We start from the raw sequence: 22,984 nt of genomic DNA, 5'->3' as shown, positions 1-22,984 counted from the left end.
TTGAAATTCCAAGCCATTGCTTTCAAAGATTGCTTTCCAGTGTGTTACACTTCTGTTGTCTTCTCAGGTAGTTACCCGGAATGGTAGATTCTCATTTATTTGCAATGCTGATGTTGCAAGTTAATTTTTTTTTCAGACTTGTTTTTGAGCAAGTTGCTGTCCCAAACATATAAATAAAATAAACCAAAATTTTGAGATCTATTTGATTTTGATTGACCCACCACACTTTTGGAGATCAGTTGGAACGTTTTCTATTATAGTCCAAGTAAACCCATAGCAAAAGTGAGGCAGAGCATTTTAGGAGTTTGTACAAACTTATGACAGTGGGTTTTTTTACAACTGATTTAACTGCAGTAATTCCTTTGTTACCAAAACACTCATGTCTGGGGTAAGGAAGTAGGGAGGAAGAAATAAACGTAAAACTTACTTTCATCTTTAAAAGTATGTGTTGTAAGTTTGACCATATAAAGGCAATATCCAGAAGTTTGTTGTATATTTTCTGCTGATTTACTATTTAAGTGAAGTCATACTTCCAACTGCAGTAGTAGTGCCTTTTTCAAAGTATGTCACTGATTTTAGTACAACTGTTCCTTCCTTAAATGGCTGTTTAAAGATAAAATTTATCAGGTTTTTAGATTGTCTATTTTTGTTGATCAGTTTGGAAGCTTGAAAGACGATGCTGCTTTATTACCTATCAAAAATAACATCTCAAATATTGTCCCACTTAAATAGTTTCTAAAATAAAATAATGCATTGCCTAAACCAATTTATTTTAGCCTGTCACACTCTGAACTCTGGGAAACTGTTACTTGAAATCATGACCTCCATTTATTTATTTATTTTGGAAGGAAACCATCTCAAAAATGAATACTTTCCATTACTTCCTAAACAATCCATCAACTCTAGTATTTCAGCTAAAACTCATTTATAAATGCCTTGTGATAAAATGTCATCAAGAAAAAGATACGTGTAGCACTTCTGTTTGCTTAACTAAATGGGAATACATATTGTTACATATTATGCTATGTTACAGATGTTACACATGTACATATCTTTTGATTCTACTTATTATTTTGATGACTGTGTGTTTCATCATTGCCTTTCTCCCTTCCATGAAACACATAAGTTCTGTTTACAGACAGACCATGTGTCAGAGAATGACTGACTGCACCCAGAATTTTGAGTAGCAGACTGTAACTGAAATTGAGGGTCTCTTGGGTCTTCTTCTAAATGAAGAAGAAACCTCCCATCCTTTCTGCATCCTCTACATTGTCCTAATGTCAATTCAATATGGGTTATAAACACTGCAGGCAATTTGAGGAAGTTCACTACTAGGAAGGAATTAGAGGTCATCTCGACACATGATGCAGTTCTGAAATAGATAAGTATATTTAGGCATACCTGAGAGAAACACTGATGAGTTTTCCTAAAAATCTTCACTGACATTCACTTCATACCCTCTAGATAATTAAGAGTTAGTGTTTTATCTAGTTTTGTATTTGCAACCTACATTTCAGCAGCTGGTAGCAAAATTTTTGAGTATTTATGTTTTCAGGCCCATTTTTCCTATTTTCTTGACTCAATGAGCCCAACTCCTTCAAATTCTTTGTCTTGATATTTAATGCTCCGTTTTGCAGTTTATAGACATTTTCTCAACTTTTAGTGTAGAACACAGACCAGACATGATACTTCAACTTTGTCATTACTGTTGCTGAATTATGTGAACTATTCCCAGTTTAACACAGCACACTTTTTAAAACATAACAAATTGACAGTTTTATTGTGGCTTTTTGTTTTTGTGGGGTTTTTTCTTTACAATAGCATTAAATTGCTGTTAATATATGGTCAGCTCCTGGTGCAGTTTCATTCCCTTATCCTTCTCTGCAATGCTGCTTACCTAGCTGATTATTTGTCTTTTGTTAATGTGGCTTTGGATATTGGGTTTTGTTTTATTTTTAGTTTGTCCTTAGCTGAATTTCCTTTCATTGGGTTTTAGAGCTTTTTTTTATTTTTCTCTCATTTCCTTCTGCGTTTGATTGGACATATCCTTTGTACCTCTTTGTATTATCTGACTGTTCTTCTGTCAGTGTTTTGGTCCTGCAACCATAAAGATGGAGATCATAGTGTTTGCAGTTTGATAGCTGTAGCTCCAGTTTGGTATAGGATGTCACTGTTCCATTTTCCTCTCTACACTTGTTCGTGGACAACTCAGGGAACTTTGCTGCTTTCATGCCTTTGCCACTCTTGCCATTTCGATATTCCAGCTCTTTGATCAAGGTTGGCTCTCTTTGTCATTGATCAGCCCCATTTGAATGATGGTAGATGAATCAGTATTGTAGGATATCTTCTCATTTGTTGTCATGTTCTATCATGAAATAAGCACTTGGAATAACTCCTACTGGTTTGCATTCTAAAATGCATATTTCTTTGTTTCCGCTTGTGCATTTTTTTTTATGACTGTAATGGTTATAACTTCAGAAATTGCTGATCTACGGAACCACTGATTTGGGAATTGGGTACCTTAATTTTATTATGGCCAAAGAATACGAACATAAGCTTAACTGGCAGACAAACCAAGTTTAATTGCTGTCTACTAACAAAAGCACTTTGCAAATATTGCATTTACCTTGTCTAAGAAACAAGTTTATCCTTCTATTAATTCTGTGTTTCCAGAAGTGTTTGGGATGAATCGTTTAGAGGAGACCTGACTTTTTTCTTGGAGAATAATGAATTCTGTAATATTGGTCAAACAGGAAAAGACATGTCTTCTGGAACCACTGTGGAGTGTCCTATTTTTGATAATTAGAATTTCATTGCTGGAGTGCAGTGGGGTGTCAGTTTATTCACCTATGCAAATTACTTTTCATCTTTGTGTGAAAAGCTGTATTTATAGACTTGTTTGTCTAGTTATATATAGGATCAAGATTTCTTGTGCATGTAGAATGAGTGTGAGAGGATGCATGGTGGTCTTTGTGAACAAACTGGCACTGACTTTATTCAGCTTGCATTTTCATGAGAGATATGGCATGAATACTTTTATTTGCTTATTCAACACTGGCTGAATATTATCTTAACATTGTCTTTCTAAAGATGCAGTAATTGTTTCAGAACACTAATGAATTTCTGTGTATTTTAAAGTATCTAACAAACAGTGACTTATGAAACTTAGTTTGTTTGCTCCTTAGTAACAAATTAACATACAGTTTTCAAATATGCAACTGATACTGTACAGTGCCTTGGAAAACTGTATGAAATGAGATTTAGTATCCTGTAAACCTAAAATTGAGACTGCACCTTTAAAGTAAAGATTTATTAAGAACTTTTATTAATGCTCTTACACAGCTATGATAGTTAATCGCCAGCAGCTTGCATTGCCAATTGCTGATTTCTTTTCTTTTAATAATATGCTGCATGTAGACAAAGATGACCTGTCCCCAACTGCTGAGGTTTGGGATGTAGACCAGGGACTAATAAGTAAACTGAAGGAACAGTACAAGAAGGAACGAAAGGGGAAGAAAGGGGTAAAGAGTAAGTGCAGATTCTGAATCTTGTAATGCAACATTTTTTTGCCTATCTATATAGAGGATTTTTTTTTTCCACAAGTTCTGTTTTTTGTTTTTTTCATTAAGCATAACTTTCTTTAATGGGGGCAACCAACTTTAACTTTCTGCCTGTTGAATGTGAATATGTCAAAACCTTTGACAGCCATTTTCTTCATGAGAAATGTTGAAAAAACATACAAATTTAAATAGGTAAAGAGAGCTAAATGCTATGAAATTTGAGTGCTAAAAAAAAAAAAAAGAATAGTTTGCATTTTGAGGATATTCCTACTCTGAAGAAGTTTCCAGAAAGATTTAATCTTTATCTGCCTAAAGTATAATACTGTGGTACTGTTGGGGACCTGGGTGAGGGGTGTTTTTATATTTTAAAATGAGCTTGAATCAAGCTATAATTGCTACTTATGGGCTTGTAATTAGTTTTACAATCTAAGAGAGTAAGAATGAAAAAAAAATGCCTGTAATGTAATACAGACATTTTTTTTGTTTGTTTTTTTATGATATTCTATGATGCCCTTCACTTTTCTGTGCAGTTACCACATTTTAGTTAACACTTCTTTATTCTTTTTAAAAAGTTTTCAGGCCACTTGACCTGTTTGAAGTTAAACCAAGCTTCAGTATTGAAGTACCTGGTAAAAATGCTTTTGTATCTTCTGTCATCAACTAGTGGACTGAGTGTTACTAAATCACTGTTACTTTAGGGAGACTCCCTTGATTGCAGTGTTTTTATTTTGAAAATGTATTATAACAATTTCTGGCGATATTATATTATATAATAAAATCTGTTTTTTCTTGATTTTAAAAATTATGTGAATATGTACTAATTAAGTGATAATTAAGGTATTTCATTAAGAAAGCTGTAATTATTAAATTTAACTTACTTTGTAACATCTAACAAATTAAAATTCAGTTAGTGCATGTTGACTTTTTTTTCCTCGATTTTGCATGACTTGCATGTACACACACAAATATAAAACTCGGAGGTAAAGATTTTTACATAGTCTTTGGTTTGATTAGAACTTACCCATCAGCATCCAGATTACTACTGTATCCTCATTTAAAATGTCAATCCACAGGTAACACCATTAGAAACTTTGTTTTAATACTGAAATTGACTTCTTTTATTTGAAATCTTCTTACTAAAATTCACACTTTAGACTTCTGGAAGCACAGTGGCTGCAAAATAACAGCAAATGTTTTAAATTCTGGGGGGAAAAAGGTCTCAAATTGTGCCTTTAGGTTATAGTATACAAAAGATTCTTGAAACTGTACTGCTTTGACTCTAATCTTTTCACACTCACCACACCAGTTAGTTTTGTGTAACAGGGACAAGTAGTGTTGTTCTATGATAAGAAATAGTACAAAAAACTCTTCTCAGGCTTACAAATATATTTTAGTGGTATTATTTTGGCTTGTCTGGAGACAATTTCTCTTTTCTGCAAATGTTGCTTCTTGGCTGCTATGCAATCGAGAATTTCTGTATTCCTTTTGTTTTCTGTCTGTAACTCTTAAAATTTCCAGAAGATGAGAATAATTCTTAATCTAAAGTGATTTTGAAACCTACTTGTGTTCACATAAGAGAGTATTTAGGAGACAGCTGTGTGTCACAATGCTGTGAGGTGACATAAGTCACTGTTGATAATTAAGTTTAAATTCTCCTTAGGGAAACCCTGTGCTCATGTAGACAATCTTGCAGGGTAGTCTGTAGGATTCTGCACTTGCATTGTGTCTAGATGATAGTTTCTGACTAAAAACTGGCTTTTAAATCACTGAGCTAATTGAATGAGAACTCCATGGAGTATGCATTTAAGGTTGGGAAGACTTATTTATATTCTGTTTATATTATTCATTGAGTTTCCTTCTTAGCTTTTTAAACATTCTGAGATTGACAATAATGTTGAATGCTTACCTTATTTCTGCTTCTCATGTCTAATCATTTGTGAACTCGATTGAGAATATTCATCTCTTGGTTGTTCAGGCTATTGTCACACTTCTATTGGAATTTATTTCAAGCAGTATTAGGATTTATATTCCTGAGCATGCGTACATTACAGTAAAGATCATATAAATGTGCCGTGAGAGTCACCTCTTTTTATACTTTAAGGACAGCATAATAGGGCAGACATTCTAACAGGTTCTTCTATTGGACATACATCTGGTAACTAGCATAATCTGCTTTTAGGCTGTTGTCTTTATAACAGGGTCTTCATAGGCCTGGCTCAGGTATGATAATTTTCTTTCCAATGAAGAGATAAATAAGTGAACAGAAATCTTGATACTTCTGTAATCCACATTCACATGTTCAATTTTGGGTGGAGCACCTAGTTTAGATCATCTTCTGTCAGCACATGTATTTTTGTAACATAATACTCTTTGGTTTTGAGTTTTGGTGTGGTTTTTCTCTCTTCTACATCCTCGTCAAAGGATCTTTAAAAAAACCTAGCACACACATATATCCTCTCCCAACCATGAAAATCTTCCCCATGCTTTAAATGCCTTTAAATTATTATCTGTAAATAACCCAGGACCATTTTATTGAAGAGTTCTTCTATTAAAAAGAACCAACCAACTAACAAAACCCCCAAAACAAGTGAAAAAACCCCACACAACAAACCAACTACAGCATATTGTAGACTTCATTGTGATAAATAGATAAGGAGTTATGTTTAAATTCTGCAAAACTAGACTTAATTTTAACAGTAACATGCTGACTTTAAGGGCAGCATTTTTGTCCAAGTTTGATAAAATCAGTTTTGGCAGGTAAATCAGGAGCTGGTAGTTTTTCAGCTACAGCCTGTCATATTTTCAGAACATAATAGTGGAGGTGATACATATCTCGTAATGTCAGGGCAGCATATTGTGTTGTAAGCAATTTGAATGCATACATCACTATTAAAATGAAGATCCTTTTACTGACTTTCCTTAGTTTCCTTGAAACTTTTCTCATTTTTTAACTTTTTGCTCTTTTCCTTCAGTCTAATTGTTCTATATTTATAAAACAGTAGCTGTCCCATTCACTTTGCTAGTCTTCATTTCTGGAAATAGTGCAATAGTTGATAGACATGAAAATAGATACATTTTAGCATCTTCACTACTGTCACCTGTTGATATGGAAGGGTCCCTGTGTTATTTTCAGACTTGGACTACTACAGTTCAGAGCTAAAAGAAAACTGGTTATTAAGACTTCTCAGACTACAGCTTTTCAGCTCTAAATATTCAGTTACCTTTTTCACTTCTTCATTTCTGAAGGAAAATACACTGAGATGGGATTGTAGGTGTTTTGCTTTTGTTCATAACTTGTTCACCTTTATTGATTACTGGGTTTTATTCTAGTCTTTTCTTGAGGATAAAACACAGGCAGTCCAGTTTGTGCCTTGAACATAGCTGCTTGTGCAGAGGTAGCATATCTTGAACCTTAAAAATCTGTTGGTAACATTCAAGTACTTCACCAGTTACATGAAGAGACACTTGCATTTATCTGAAAACAGAAATCTACAGTCTTTTGTGGTGGTGGCACAGTCTTGAACATTGGTGTTTTTCAGCATGAAATACAGAGAAGTTTTCTCAACAGCAGCTGCTCTTCTATAAACTTTAGAAAGAAGTTTCTCTATTGTATGATGGATTGAGGACTGTTTTAAGGTTATAGATGAAGGACAAGAAGTGATTAAACATACTGAAAAGCATTAAAAGCATGGCTGACAGTCGACTGATTGTTGAGTGTGCTCTAGAAAAACTTACTGTACTTATGTTCGGTGTGAAAACACCTCCAAAAGATGCTTGGAGTTGGAAAGTAAGTAGGAGTTTTGAGCCACTTTTGGCATTTTCCATCCATTTTTTGAATAATTTGTGCATATTGACGTGGAAGAGACAAAGGGACTTTCTTCTGGAAAGCAAAGCATATATTAAAGTAGATAGTTTAGGATACCAATCCTGACTTTTATTATGCCACTTATTGATTGTCCTGTGATATCTTCAGGAGTTTATCTGCTGCTGGTCACTGTAGATGGCTGGCTGGTGGCCAACTGGAATAAAGACAAAAACAAGCTTTATCATCTGTATGGTAGGGATGTGGCCATTTTAAGAATGACACTTCTTTATATGAAGTCTCACCTGATGACTGCAATTAAGTATTGTGGCTTTGAAATGAAATCCTATCAGTCTAGTGGTTAGTATTGGTAAAGTGAGAGAAGTGTTGGTGCAAGAGAGATATTTGTCATTGCTATAATTTCACGCTCCCTAGCTGAGATCCTAGATTTCTGCACTTCTACATGAGAGTGAAATGAAACTTAAGACACAAGAAATCTGTTTTGTTGCATAAGGGAAACTTTTGGAAGCTATTGTTATCGTGAAACAACTTCTGGGTAGCAGCTTTCATACATCTAATTGGAATAATAAGTGTTCCATAAAAGAAAGAGGGGGGGGAAAAAAGCACGAAAGTACAGAAGGGTGTAAGGAGTTCTGTATTTGGCAAAATGAAAATGTTTTGCAAGTATTAATGAGAATAGTTACGTGGAATCCCTCTTGGGGTATGTATGGTGTATTTTTTGTATGATTCTAGTTCCAGAAATATTTTCTTAATGCATCAATTTTAACCTTTTTTTTGTGAGTAAGATCTAAAAATGGAAGTATTGGATATTATTTGAAAGAGTGTGTTTTAGTGCTTAACTGTTAAAATTAACAGTTCTGTGTTTGAGAAGTCTTCTGTAATTATAGTGTTTTACTTTTTTAGGGGAATAAAGGCTTTGGTTTAGTTCTTATTTCCTTTTTAATAAGTGGCACATGTCTCCTCAGAATATAAGAAATTATTTCCTAAAGCTTACTTTACAAAAAAATGGACATATGTTAAAACTATTTAGGTTGTAATATGCAGTTTTAAGGACAGTAAATGCTTATAGTTTAACAAGGTTAAAAGCATAATTTTGGGAGCAGTGGGTTTTTTATTTTCGAGGTTTTACAGTGTAACTGTCTGCCTTCCAAGGAAGAACTATTTTCTTGATCAAAAGTTGATCATGTCTTCTGTCATCATGAATTGTTGAAAGAGGTCATAGAACCATAGAATGGTAGCGTTGGAAGAGACCTTTAGAGATCGTCTAGTCCAACCCCCCTGCAGAAGCAGGTCTACCTAGATCAGGTCACATAGGAACATGTCCAGATGGGTCTTGAAGACCTCCAAGGAAGGAGACTCCACAACCCCTCTGGGCAGTCACTTTATGATTGATTATGATTTTGACATGCAAGCTGTAAGGTGAAAGCAGGAATTAATTCATTAAATTAAAAAAACAATTATAACATACTGTTCTTGTTTGCTGGTATCTACATCATGAATTTAATGCACATTAATTCAAACATGCTTTGTTTTAGAGGCATTGTATAATAAGAGTAATATACATCTGCAGTTTGGTACAGTCTTGGAAGCATTCTTGCTCTTGTATTTAATAAACACTTTATACAGTTTAAATACCATTCAAAGCAGGGAAAGTTAATTGTTTGTTGCACCCCCATTATGCATTGTCTGTACTTTTCCCTCATTTTTAAGCTTATTTTTATTTGCACTCTTTTTCTCAGTTTTAATTTGTTTAGTATAGTTAAATTTGTGCAATAATATTAGCAAATGTTTGCTTCATGTGCGTTTTGTTTAATAGTTATTGTTCTTGTAATATTTGACTTGACTTCTCAGTAGGGCTATAAGATCGTTGTTTTTTCTCTCTTACAGGAGGTTGTAGAATAGATCTATGGAAAGCAAAGGAGTTGTTCCTTGATTTATTGAATTAAAACTGTTTGCATGTAGTTTTCAGATTTCATGTATTAACACCTTTTCTTGATTTCCAAAAGATCGTTTTTATTAATATACAAAGACTAAAGCAAAACATTGTGTTTGTTTTAAGGAGATCCAATGAGTAATTATTCTTGTTTAATTAGTTTAATGGATTTTTAGACTTCAGTCAAGTCAAGCGGTAGCAGTCAAATGAATCTTTGCTGCTGACATTAATTTACAGGAGTCAACAGGACAAAACTCCACGACATGATAGCTGATCTGGGCGATGATGAGATACCCCACATCCCTTCAGGAATCATTAATCAATCTAGGTCACCCTCTTCTAGAATGACTGATCATGAAGGTGCAAGAGCAGAGGAAGGTACAAAAAATTCAGCTACTTGTTGTATTTCAGGAGATTTCTTTTAGAAAACACACACTGTAATTTACTGTCCCCTCTATAAAGCTTAATGCAATTGCAGATTGCCACATTATTATTTTATTTGCAGTTCTTCCTGGATGATTTTGAGAGAATATGGCTTGAGTTTTTGTGGCATATGATAATTCACCGTTACTTCATAAGTATTTTTAATCAACTTTATGTGCAGTAATGCATTCTGAAACTGATGACTATTAAATCCCTGTTGGCAGAACCCCCCCACCTCCCCCACATTGTCAAAATCATTCACAAATAGGGTGTTACTGATTGAGGGGAAAAAAAGGTGAGTATTAACATTTGATACCCAGTTTGCATTTTAAAGTGAAATTTAATAGTGCTTATTTAAGTTAGGAGACTCATTTGTCTCTTTCCCCCCAGTTCATTGTTCTCTTTTTAAGAAATCTCTTGATCTGATTTCCTTACAAAGCATTGGTTTCGATTTCAGAATCATCTTTTGAGCAAAGTTAGTGGCAAACTGTTATCTAAATAGCCAAAAATCTTATATTCAGCTTTAAATTTTTTGTTCTACAGGAATAATTTTCCTTGTGTTAACTTTGAGATTAGACTACTATTAGGTAAATTCTGTCCTCAAAACATACTCATTCAAAGTTCAGTTTTGTCTCCTTTACAATGATCTTTGGCTCGTAAGCCCTGGCATGGTATCAGCTATATCAGAATCGGAAAGAATTTGTGTTGTTGCCAATCCTGATCATTACTTGGTTTTCCTGTTCTTCTTTCACTCCTGCCCCTACAAATGTCTGTCTCCAAGCAAGCAGAAAAATAGGAATTTTGAAGGGATTTTTTTTCTCCCCCAAACTATTATTTTACAGAAGTGTTTCTCTTCCTGCCTTTTTTTTCTAGTACCTTCGTTTTCATCTTTCCTTTGATTTGCAACTTAAAGTTGTATCAAAGAATCAAATTGACTTGTGCAGTGTATTAAAAAAACCTACTGGTGATATTCCTCCTGCTAAAACTTGTGGATGTACATTTAGGTTATATTTAGGTTCAATATTTACAGTTGCCTGTTAGGCTTGTTAAGGTATTAAGGGAACGTGATGCACAGTAACAAGTCCTTCAGTCTGTCTTAGATTGTATTTCTTAAGCCATACATGTGCAGAGAAGCACAGATTTTCATTAAGGACATGCTTGTAACTTGTCTTTTAGAGACTTTTCATGTGCAATACTATTGGACAAAACAATTTTTCTGAAGAAATAGGTGCTAAATTTTATTTTGATAGGGACTACCTGGCTCCTGTAGCACAAAGATGGTGCTAAGCTTCAAGTAAAGATTGTCCACACTGTTTTCAAATAAACTGTGCATTCCAGGTGATATTTTTGTGCTATTTAATGTGATTATAAGTTTTCAGGTTAACAGTGTAGTTTGTGCTTTATTCATTGATCATAGAATTATGAATATCTCTACCATGTTATTTGATAGCTGTGATTTCTACATAACTTAAACTTGAATATTAGAATGTGAATTTTGCTGTTGGATGAAACTGTGTGACTTTTCTCCATGAAAAGCTGCAAGCAAACAAGTTTCATGTTATTTTAAAATTCCTTCTAACTTACAAGGCTTAAAGGTTGACATAAAATGCAGATTTTGTTTGATTATTTATTAATCAGTCTTGTAAAAGCTCAAGTTTTTTACAGACAACTGTAGACTTTCTCACTGGGACACACTAGTGTATGCTGATGAATGTTACCAAGCCATAAATAATGTTCATGTGACTATGCGTAAGGTTTATGCTGTACTCTGAAGTGTTACGGTTCTGATATAGTGTTTGGTAATTTTGTTTTTGTATAGGGAACTAAGTATTATTAAGCTCCTTTTTTTTTTGTTGATGTTGAGGGGTGGAGGGGGTTCAGGGAAGAATCATAGAGTCATTATATTTGGAAAAGACCTTTAAGGTCATGAATTAGATGATTAGTTAGATTCACTAACCTGACACTGCCAGGCACATCACTAAACTAAACCCTATCCTTCAACACCTTATCTGTGCAGCTTTTAAATGTCTCCAGGGATGATGACTCCACCACCTCCCTGGGCAGCCTGTTCCAATGCTTAATAAAACTCTCTTGGTGAAGAAGTTTTTCCTAATGTCCAGTCTAAACCTCCCCTGGCACAACTTGAGCCCATTTCCTTGTGTCCTATCAGTCATTACTAGAGAGAAGAGATGGACCTCCACCTCACTACAGCTCCTTTTCAGGTAGTTGCAGAGAGTGATCATATCTCCTCTCAGCTGCTTCTTCTCTAGGCTAAACATCCCCAGCTCCTTCAGCTGCTCCTCATAAGATACTTCTCTAGAAGTTCTCTAGATACTTCACCAGCTTCATTGGCTGGGTATGTATTTCTTATACCTCTAAAAGCGTGGAGTTTGCTGTGGGTTTTTTTCCTCATTCTAAAGTGTCTGGTTAAATATGATGAGAAAATTGTTACACTATAATTACACTTTATGGTTTTGGCTGTGAGAAATTGAGAGTTTCCATTTCACCATGTTGCATGACTTTCAGAAACAGAATCAACTGCAGCAGGATTTTCCAGGGAATTATTTTCATGGGTTTTTTATTTTCAGTAGATTGTAGAGGTGTCAATCTCTAGATTGACAAAAAAAAAAGCAACAACTAATTGCTCAGATAACTACTGCCTTAGGTGATGTCCCTGTCATATAGTAAACAACAGCAGCATATATGAACATACATATCTGATTAGAGATCAAAGCAATTTCAGTCTCTGCAAATATTATTGCTTGATTTTGACTTAATTATGTATGAGGTCAAGAACTTGAGAGTAAAAAGCATATATTTAATCATTGCATTTTTTTCACATAGATTCACTCACAAGGAAACTTGTACTATCACATATTTACATGCTATTTATTGTCAACTTAGTTGCATATTTAATGCTATGAGAATAATATTGTATTGTGTGTGTTAGAAAAATCCTTGCATTTTTTTAAAGATGAGAAGCATCCAATAAATAATTTAACTTGATCCTTTGCAGATATCTATGGATGCATTCTATTTGAAATGCAGTTGTGGGTCTTTATTTTTAGTAGCTGTAACATTATGCATCTTTTATTGTGTTATTTTTCTGAGTTTTTATAAAAGCAACTTGCAGACGTTTTTAAACTTACTTGAGTACCTTATTTAATGTGTAAATAAAATGTAGTTACACAACTTACTACATCTATTAGCAACTTTACTGTTGAGAAATATGCTTCAAAATTTCAGCATTAATTTTGAAGTTTTAAATAAAGGATGTTCGACTCTGATGCAAATAAAACCTGATAATTTATTACATGGACTCTTTATTTGGTAGTGCCTGATTTTTAGTATAAAGTTTATGAAAGTTGATCTGTTAAGGACAGATGAAATTAATTTCGTGAAGAATTAGCATGACTAGCTCAGAGGCTTATTTAAACCTTGAGGGCTAAATAAGCTAAAGATCAAATAGGAGTCACAGCACCACAACAGGGATAGAATGTCCTCAAGTTGAAAACGAGCATATTGCCTCCTTTTCCCAGTTATCAGCAGCTCTATTCAATAATGACTTGGGAAGTTTGACTTGTAAATAGATACTTGTTTTTGGGAGGCGGGGACCTTATCAAGAACAATAGAGGCCAGCCAGTTTTGGAACTTCCAAATAAAAGTACTGGAATCTTTCAATCTGAATAAAAAAGAAAACCAAACAAAAAACCTCACAAAAGCAACGAAACAATAAGGACTCCAACAAAAATGTAGAAAAGAAGTCTAGTTCTTTTACAGCCTTCCTCCCCCCCCCCCCCCCTTTCGCCATTCAGAAAAGAAGCAGGAAAAACTTGGTCTCTGAAGTAATTAAGAGCTCATTATTATTCATTTAAGGATTTTACAATTTAAGTCTACGCAGAGAATTATTGTGATGTTACTTTATTTCTTGCTTGTATAAGGGATTGTTTGTATTTCCTTATAATACTCAATTTAGACACTTTCACTATAAAATCAATTGTTAGAAATTCTGATACCATCTAATAAGCATGAATGATTGGATACTCACTCAATCCCTGAAAAAAAAAAGACCGAAAACTGGTAGTATAGGGAACAGGTGGGAATGTGGAAAATAATAAAGTATTTTCCGGGAATGTCTTCTAAAATAGGAGAGATTTGCTGTGAACTTAGAAATTGAGAGTTTTACTGAAATATTAACAGAAATTAAAGATTTATTCATATGAGGGCATAGTAAGCTATTTTGGGCTTTTAACACAGCATTCTAAGTTAAGACCTTTGTATGGACTGTGAGTCCTTCAAAAAGAGGTGGTTACGCACAGTTAGAACACTTTACTCTTTTTATGCAGTTGTAAGAACAGCAATTGCTATTCTTACATAGATGATATTCTTAAAATCTTTCATACAGTTGTACTGCCAAACGGTAATAACATTATATTGTTTAAAAGTACAGTAGTTCTCAAGCACTAGAACTTTTTATATTCATGAGAAGTTTTTTGGTGGAGTGGTGGGTTTTTTTGTTTTCTTCTTTTGTTTTTTTGGGTTTCTTTAAAAATTTTTTGGGGAGGCGCAGATCTAGCTGGACTGGCTCTTTTTTTGTGTAGCCATAGCAGTGATGCCATGCATCTGTAACTTTACACGTGATCTTAGTTACTTTTCCTCAACTGGAGTGGACCATTTCCTAGGTTACCATTCAGATAGCAGCAATGCAGAATAATGAATATGAACGTTAAAACAGGAATGTGTTGATTATTAGTCCTCTTAAAACAGTTTTTTGTATTACAAAAGTGTCACAGGCTGCCCAGAGGGGTTGTGGAGTCTCCTTCCTTGGAGGTCTTCAAGGCCTGCCTGGACGTGTTCCTATGTGACCTGATCTAGGTGAACCTGCTTCTGCAGGGGGGTTGGACTAGATGATCTCTAAAGGTCCCTTCCAACCCTACCATTCTGTGATTCTATTAAATATTTTCCAGATCTGGAAACTTTATTTTCTCTGAGTTTCACGATTTTTCTGAAAGGATTAGGAACAAGGGGTGGAATAAAATGAGACCATTACTCTCTCTGATAAATCAGTTAAAGTCAAGCAAGTTTAATTTTTTAGATGTCAAATGTATTTAACGTATTTTGCAGATGTTTGCACTTAGTGAAATTTAACACAGAGCTAAAGTTTATGTAGCCTACCTAATGAGTGTCACAATTTTTGCATGGAAGGAAATTCTAATGAGTAAAAGCAGCTTCTAATATCCTAAAGTTTTACAATGATTAAGACTGTATTTCTGTTCCTTGCTCATAAATTGATATTTGTGGGTGGAGATATGTATAATTTTTGAAGAGTGTAAAATATATGGGTGAATATTTGAAACTTTATTATTCAGACATGAATTCAGAATAAGTGATTATATGTAATTTGTATTCATTCTAAATGATAATTAACAGAAATGTTAAATGTCAATTTTGGGAAGGCACAGCTAGCTAAGATATGTATCAATTGAGTTAATTTTCAATTAGAATTCAAAGTCATGCTGAGGAATTGACAGGGAATTCAGGAATAACAGATGTTTTTGGTTTTTTTTAATAATGTGGAAAAAATCAAAGTACATGTTTTGCAGACCTTTAGCCTGAGAGTAAGTTTTTTTTCACATTTGCAAATAGAAATATCTGACTAGTATAAAGTACTGACTTAGTGCAAATGGATAGAAGGCAGATAGCATGTTGTAGTGAGTGAAACCTTTATCTGAGAATTTGGAGACCATGTGACATATATTTGATATTGCAATTTAAAATAATGTCAGTCTGGTCACTTGTCAGTAGTATTAAACACTGCTGTGAAGTAAGTTGAAATAGAATTACAAAGCATGATAGAAGAATTGTGTATTTAATATGTGTATGTGTGTTTGCACATGTGTGTGTCTTCATGCTCTTTTTTTTTTAATTGGGGTAGTATGTAGTACACACAAGTCCCATTTTAAATTTTACTTTTAAGTGATGAATAATGCAGTTTTACATCAGTTTGAATTATTACATTGAGACTTAAAGAAACTGTTTTGTTCTTTGTAGCTGAGCCAATAACGTTTCCACCTGGAGGAGGCAAGTCATTTATTATGGGTTCTGATGATGTGTTATTAAATGTACTGGGCCTTGGAGACCTTGCAGACTTGACAGTAACAAATGATGCAGACTATAGTTATGATGTAAGTGCAATTTTATTTTCAAATTCTTTATACATTTTAATGTAATCAATAATTGTTGGGTCCCCTCTCCCTCATCCTGATCATTACAGATTCACAGAACAGAGGCTTCATTTGCAAAAACTTATACTTGGATGTGGGAGGGAGCACCTCGTAAATAGACCTAGTAATTTGGGTAATAAAAATTACATGAGATTGCTTGTTTTCTACTTAAGTAATTCAATTTGGGATTTGAAGTAATTTAATTTGAATTTTGTCATTTATGTCATAATGTATTCCTTCAAATATAGATTGACATCTTAACACAAATTTGAACAAAAATGGCAATTATACACTGATGTGAAGTGTTGAGAAGACGTGCCATAAACCACCAATACTCATACTAAATTCTTTGCTTTCCTTTGTGTTTACGTGGTGTTGAGTGTAAACAATATATAGCAGTATAGTTCATATGTAAGCATTTAGGATGTTTTTTTAATACGATCCAGAGTATTCTGACGTTCATTGACTAGCAACATTTGAGGACTAGTTAGGAAAATGTTCAGGTAAGTCTTACATATTGTGTTGTATTTAAAGTGTCTTGTGGTTTTGGGCTACAACTGGTGGCATTTGGGTTTTGTTTTTATTGTTGGTGTTGGTAAGGTACCTCTCTGTTTCTGCAACTTTTCAAGATGGATATGTGATGTTTGTACTGGAAACCAGGGATTTTATTAAAATCTTGGAATCTGCAAAGTGAATAAATTGTTTATGACTTTTTACAGTATCTGAAAACACTTGTGTACATTTCAATACTACACACCTTTTTTAAAATCTTATTTGTCCTTAAGTATTTATAACTGACAGTATTATGAACTGCTCCAATGAAGTAAAAGCTAATACTTCTATTTCTCCATTATTGCAGAGTGTTGTGTTACATAGTTCTATTTCATGAATAACAAATGAAAAGTTAATTATCCATCCTTCTATTACTGGACTGCATAAAAATAAATTAAAGAGCTTTTTTAAATATTTTGAGTACTTTCTAAATTTGTATAATATCTTGTTCACAGTAAAGATTAATTTTCAGATATCATTAATTTTCTGTTTAATTTCAAGTAACACTTCTGGAAAGTCAAATAACTTAATATCAAAGTTCAGCTTCAACTCTTTACGTCTTAACTTTCTCAGGACTTTGTCTCCTGTCTAAATCTCTTGTGTAATGATATGTAAAATGTGTCTAAATTGAGGGTCATATGCTGTTGTCTAGAAAACTGCCACTTTTTTCAAGCTTCAAATAAATCTGTGAACAAGTGGATTCAAAGAAAAGTACTTCAAATTCTTAAATTGTATATACTTTAAGACAGCTTACATTTGAAACATCTGGACTGGATGTTCCTAACTAGTAATAGATTACCCTGGAAATTATGAAGTTGGATAGTTTGGGGATTTGTTTTTACATAAGGCTTTATTTGCTTGAATAAATTCTAAATCTTCCTGTATATATCTTCATCAAAGAATGAAGAAAAGTTTGGTTTCATGCTAACTTGAATGAGGAAAAATACTAATTTTAAAGCAGTTTAGAAGTCAATACCATTTCACTGACAGTAAATACAAGACAGCAAAAAACTAAATGGTATACTTTGAGTAGTGAGGCAGCTACAGTTGTGAGACTAGATGACAAATTGATTTTGTGGTTGCTTTGCATTGTGGTCTGTCCTGTTCCCAAGTTCAGAACTTTGGAGTAGCATTATCTGGTGGGTCACATTTACCTTTCGTTGAATTTATAGTAGTAACATGACAACATTTGCTTCTTCAGGCAAATATTCTTAACCATAGAATTTTTAATTCTTTTTTTCTTTTAAAAGTCTAAAATATTTTTAAGCATTCTTCTTTCTTCTTCCACCTACCGAAATCCTAAGACAAACCTGTACACTGGACAATTTGTCCATGGACTAATTAGTGTGGTGACCTTCAGGTTTTGTCTGTAATACTATATTTAACATGGCTCTGATTTTGGTTGGCTGTTTTCATTATTATAAGAATGGTAATAAATCGTCATTAATAGCATATATTCCAGTCTCAGTACATCTCCAGTATTAGCAGAATACCTTACATATCTGTTAAAAATCATTATTAACTATTAATCTCCTATTAGCCTTCAATGGCGAATTCCTATATACATAGAAGGAACAAGAAGTTCCTGATGTGAAAGAAAGCAGTCTGGACGAAGAAGCGTCACTATTTTTGTATTTTGTCTTAGTCATTTTTGTTTTGTTTTAGCTACTGTTAGAGGCCAATGCTGAGCCAGAAGATCTTGCATCAAAATAATGCAGTCATTAATATGTTCTGATGTCATAATGGCAAATATATTCCATACTTCTTTCTGTGCTAAAGAGATTGCAAGAACGTATTTGCTATAAAGAAGAAATTTGTGATGTCTCCTTCAAGAATTCTAGTCGTGTAGGGAAAGTTGGTCTGTAGAGGATGGCCAGTGAGAGACTTCCAGAAGCAAGATTGGTTTTGAGTCATGCTTGACTGTAACATTGCAACTTTGCAAGTCATTATTTTCTTTTCTGAAGTACAGCTTCTTTGTAAAACTGTGTGTAGCCATTTTGCTTAATCCAAGAAGGAAGAGTATTTACAGGGGAGCCAAGACAAACTGAGGAAGTATAACAATGAGGAGTATAATTGACACCAACAGGTCAAACTGCTTGAGAAGTATCTGTGGTATATATGATAAACCTGACAATACTGTTTTTATTATACAAAGAGCAATAAAAACAAAAGAATACAACTTAGAGTTGCCTTTGCTCTTGGGAAACTTAAAGCGGAGAATAGAGGTGATAAATATCTAAGTATGAAATACTCCCTGAGCTAATAAGGATTTTGGAGCAGAAGGCAGTAACTGACAAAACTGTTGAACTTTTGAAGATGTCATTGATCCTGTAGGTGAAGATGATCTCATTGCTCCAGTGTAGTTAGATTTTAAAAAAAAATCTCATTGAGAGCCTCTATTAGAAGCTTTTTAATTACAGCTTGTTTTGGGAGGTGTATGGGGAGAGGTTATCTCATACCTTAATATCCAGCTGATACAGGAGACAAAAGATAGACATTAGTTTTTGCTTTCTTACTACATCATTCACCAAATAGGAGTGAGATTGACTGTAATTGTCAATTGAGTTTCTCTGTTTCCTATCCAGTCCTCCTTTCCCAGTGCCTTTTAAAAGATCTGCTCTCTTTTGAAGCGTGTCTGAAAAATGCATGATGGATTCTGACTTTTTCCATGTGTCGGAGGAGATGAATGCAGATGGAAAGATTTTTTAATAAATATTTTTGTTTAAGAAGGGAGTATATGTCCTGTCATGGATCTACAGAGACTGAAATTCAGATTTTATTAATTCTCCATCACAATTCAGGTTAAAAATTCTTTGACAGTTCTTAATTTCTGAAGTTGTTTCCACATAACTATGTGGAACTGCAGTGCGCCAAGACTATGTCTTATTGTACTTGTAATACAGTACTTGTAGGATACCTTAATCGCATGCCCTTATGAGCTTAGGTGAAGCCACCTCCTTTTCTAGTAAATCTCAAGATAAACATTACCTTTACTTAAAATTACCTGCTTAAGTAAGACATCAGTAAACCCCAAAACACTTAATACTCCCACTTCTTGAATTTTACTCCCAACACATCTATGCTTTTTAAACTGCTTGTGTGAGTCATCATAGGGAATGAATAAATAAAGCCAAAACTTTCTACTGGCTTTCATGTATCACTCCTCGATGAATGCTGTATTTTGAAGAGAACATGTGGACAGGACGGAGATTAAGTGTTAAATTGAAAGAATTTCAACTATAGATTCTTTTTTCTATATGTGAATGTTTTAGTACACAAGTTGTCTACAAGACTTGACATCTGTAATATGGTACAGTCATCTCAAGTCATGTCCTTTTCAATTTCTAGTTCTTTGTATTTTCCTCATCATGTGTAGTTTGATGCCAAGGGAGTAATAGTGTTGCCAAATGAAGTGCTCTCATTTGTACATTCTTGGATTCCATAGCTGCACAGGATCATGATGGTTTTCGGCTGTAGATCTGTCTGTGAAATTGAAAGTTCTCATTTATGACAGCATCTAAATTAGGAAATTTCCAGTCAATCACAATGGTATCAAGAAAAACAACATCAAAAGACTTTGGCCGCAGTTACTAATTACTGCTTTCAAATTCTTCTGTTTCCTATAGGTGAGTAGTTGATAGACATCAGGAAATACACATCTCCCTGCTATTCTTTTAAGGATTCCCATTGCAGAGGCAAGAAAGAGCTTCCTTCCTTTGTGTCTTTTTGCCTTTTTAAAGTATTTTCTTTTTTTTACTTTTTCCTTTTTTTTCCTTTTCTTTTAAAACTCAGGTATATTTTCTTTCAGTCTCGTTTGCTGGTGGTTTAAAAAGCAGAATGAATAGGTTGCTTACCCATGTTTTATGCCCATAAGGACAAGCAAAATGAAGACTAAATGGGATTTTTATTTGTTTAGATTGAGCGAGGATTAGAAAGCAGATATTTCCAGTTCTGATGGCTCCTCTAATCTGTTTGGTAGTTTCTTGTGGTTTATGGTTTATATGGTTTTTATTTCTCTCTTAAGTTTAAGGAGTGATTGTGGTCAAGATTTAAGACATGTTAAGTGTTTTGTGTCTCCTGACCTAGACAGAGGTTTTTTTGAGTGTTGGTGGGTGTTCTCAGGCGAGGGAACAACTCTTGGTTTTAGTAGACCCTCCTATTCTAAGCATCTACTCTGTGGCAGTTTTCTGATAGGGAGCTAGGATCAGCTGATCTCTTTTGTTCAGGGAAAAAAGGAAAAGGAGCTAGTGAATCTGTATGGTTCCATAGTCTCTTCTCACAACTTTATCTTCTGGCATTTACAGTAGAACATTAAAACTGTCAGTGGGGCAGTGTATTCCTGCCTTCTGTTTTGAGAGGCTTTTCAAACGACACGCTTTAGAACATTAATTTATGGTGTCAGATTTTACTACTTTTTCCATTACACCCCTGGCCTGTTTTGTATCTCACATTTATTCTTTGTAAATCAGCAAATCCATTTTTCAAGTCCTTGACTCTGTTTTTCTGAGATCATTTGTTGGGTTTGTGGTTTGTTTGGTTTTTTTTAAAGTATACTCCTGGTTAGGTGTTTTCTACGTTAGACTAGGTTGCTAAGTTCTCTTTTTGAAGATGTAAGTTGTTCTCTTACTCTAGCAGTAAGGATGTCAAGATTCATTGGAGGAAAATAATTAAACAAAAAAAATAGCTAGTACATAAATAGATTTTTAGGAAGATTTACAGGGTGTCTTCTAAAAAAGCCAAGTTATTCATGTCCATTTAAAAAAATTAACGTGTTAAAGCTGTATTTAAGCAAAGAAATGTACTTTTTGTGGTAACTTCTGTAAATTGTGTAACTTAAATTTTAGCAGATTCCTCTGGACTGCTGAGAACAAAATTACCATGGCAACAACCACTTTAACCAAAAAAAAAAAAAAAGAAAAAAAAAGATTTAATGAACTATTCATTTCTCAGAATAACAAGGACTGTATTCAGACCTGGTTTCCTTGAATGACTATCACATCTGTAATAGGATTCAGTGCAGTATGGATGCACATTGCACCCAAAGAACTGAGGTCTTCTCTCTCTTCTGGGACATAACTGTGTGCTAAATTTAGCCATTGCTATTTCAAGTCATAGAATCATAGAATGGTAGGGGTTGGAAGGGACCTTTAGGGATCATCTAGTCCAACCCCCCTGCAGAAGCAAGTTCACCTAGATCAGGTCACATAGGAACATGTCCAGGCGGGTCTTTGAAGACCTCCAAGGAAGGAGACTCCACAACCCCTCTGGGCAGCCTGTGCCACTGCTCCATCACCCTCACAGTGAAATAGCTTTTTCTTAAGTGGAACTTTTTGTGTTCCAGCTTCATCCCATTACCCTTTGTCCTGTTACTAGCTACTATAGAAAAAAGGGATGTCCCAACCTCCTGACACCCACCCTTTAGATATTTATAAATGTTAATAAGATCTCCCCTCAGTCTCCTCTCCTCCAGACTAAACAGCCCCAGTTCCCGTGGCCTTTCCTCATACGAAAGATGTTCTTGGTGGTCCTGCACTGGACTCTCTCCAGCACTTCCCTGTCCCTCTTGAGCTGAGGAGCCCAGAACTGGACACAGTACTTCAGATGAGGCATCACCAGGACAGAGTAGAGAGAGAGAAGAACCTCCTTTGACCTGCTGACCATACTCTTCTTGATGCATCCCAGGATGTCATTGGCCTTCTTAGCCACGAGGGCACATTGCTGGCTCATGGTTAGTTTATTATCAATCAGGACTCCCAGGTCTCTCTCTGCAGAGCTGCTCTTCAGCAGTTCGACCCCCAGCCTGTACTGGTGCATGGGGTTGTTCCTTCCCAGATGCAGAAGTCTGCACTTGTTCTTGTTGAACTGTTTGGCTTTAGTTTCTGTAAGCCACAGATAACCACAAGTACATGAGACAACATTACTGTATAGGTGGATGAACACATTACATAAAAGAAGGATTTAAACTATCAAAGGGCTCTGCTAGAAAGATATTAACTTTTAAAATTTTTTTTAAAAAATTATTACTCCCTTCCCTTACCCACTTCAGATTCAGGGAGGTGAATAAATATGCAGCTTGGACTGACATCTGTCAAATTGAATGCAGAACTTCAGAATACCATTCTGTTCCCTGAAACAAAATACAGTTATTTTTATTAAGCCTTGTATATAATATGCAGTGTAGTGTTAAATAAACTCTCATTAAAAATATTGTATTCAGTGTATTTTGAAGTAGGAGGATTGGAAACAAAATGTTTTTATAGTTGTTGGATGATATTTAAAAAAACTGCAAACTATCTAGGTTACATGTCTGGTATAACAGATTTCTGTTGCTAGATCCGAATTTGGCATAGTTTGCACTTAGGTCAGAAATTTAGATTAATATAAGGGAAAAGCAAATGTCAGGTCATCTGTGGCTCATAACAGTAGATTTTACTATCTGTGCCTTTCTATTTGTTTTGATTGGATAGAA

General features: G+C 34.5%; 1 protein-coding gene across 4 annotated transcripts in view; it reads left to right on the top strand.

The window, feature by feature from the left end:
* STRN3 (striatin 3) overlaps positions 1-22,984 on the top strand; it is a 65,910-nt gene that overhangs the window by 30,214 nt on the left and 12,712 nt on the right. For 2 of the 4 annotated variants that reach the window (XM_061997585.1, XM_061997584.1), the window contains exons 8-9: positions 9,554-9,694; positions 15,791-15,924. In XM_061997585.1, coding sequence (XP_061853569.1) covers positions 9,554-9,694; positions 15,791-15,924 — 275 coding nt within the window. Of the gene's footprint in view, positions 1-3,417; positions 3,529-9,553; positions 9,695-15,790; positions 15,925-22,984 lie in introns of all 4 variants that reach the window. The other 2 variants (XM_061997587.1, XM_061997586.1) reach the window with 2 other exon arrangements.

The sequence above is a fragment of the Colius striatus genome, chromosome 6, assembly GCF_028858725.1.
Source record: "Colius striatus isolate bColStr4 chromosome 6, bColStr4.1.hap1, whole genome shotgun sequence".
NCBI lineage: Eukaryota > Metazoa > Chordata > Aves > Coliiformes > Coliidae > Colius > Colius striatus.
This window is presented reverse-complemented; position numbering and strand designations above follow the sequence as displayed.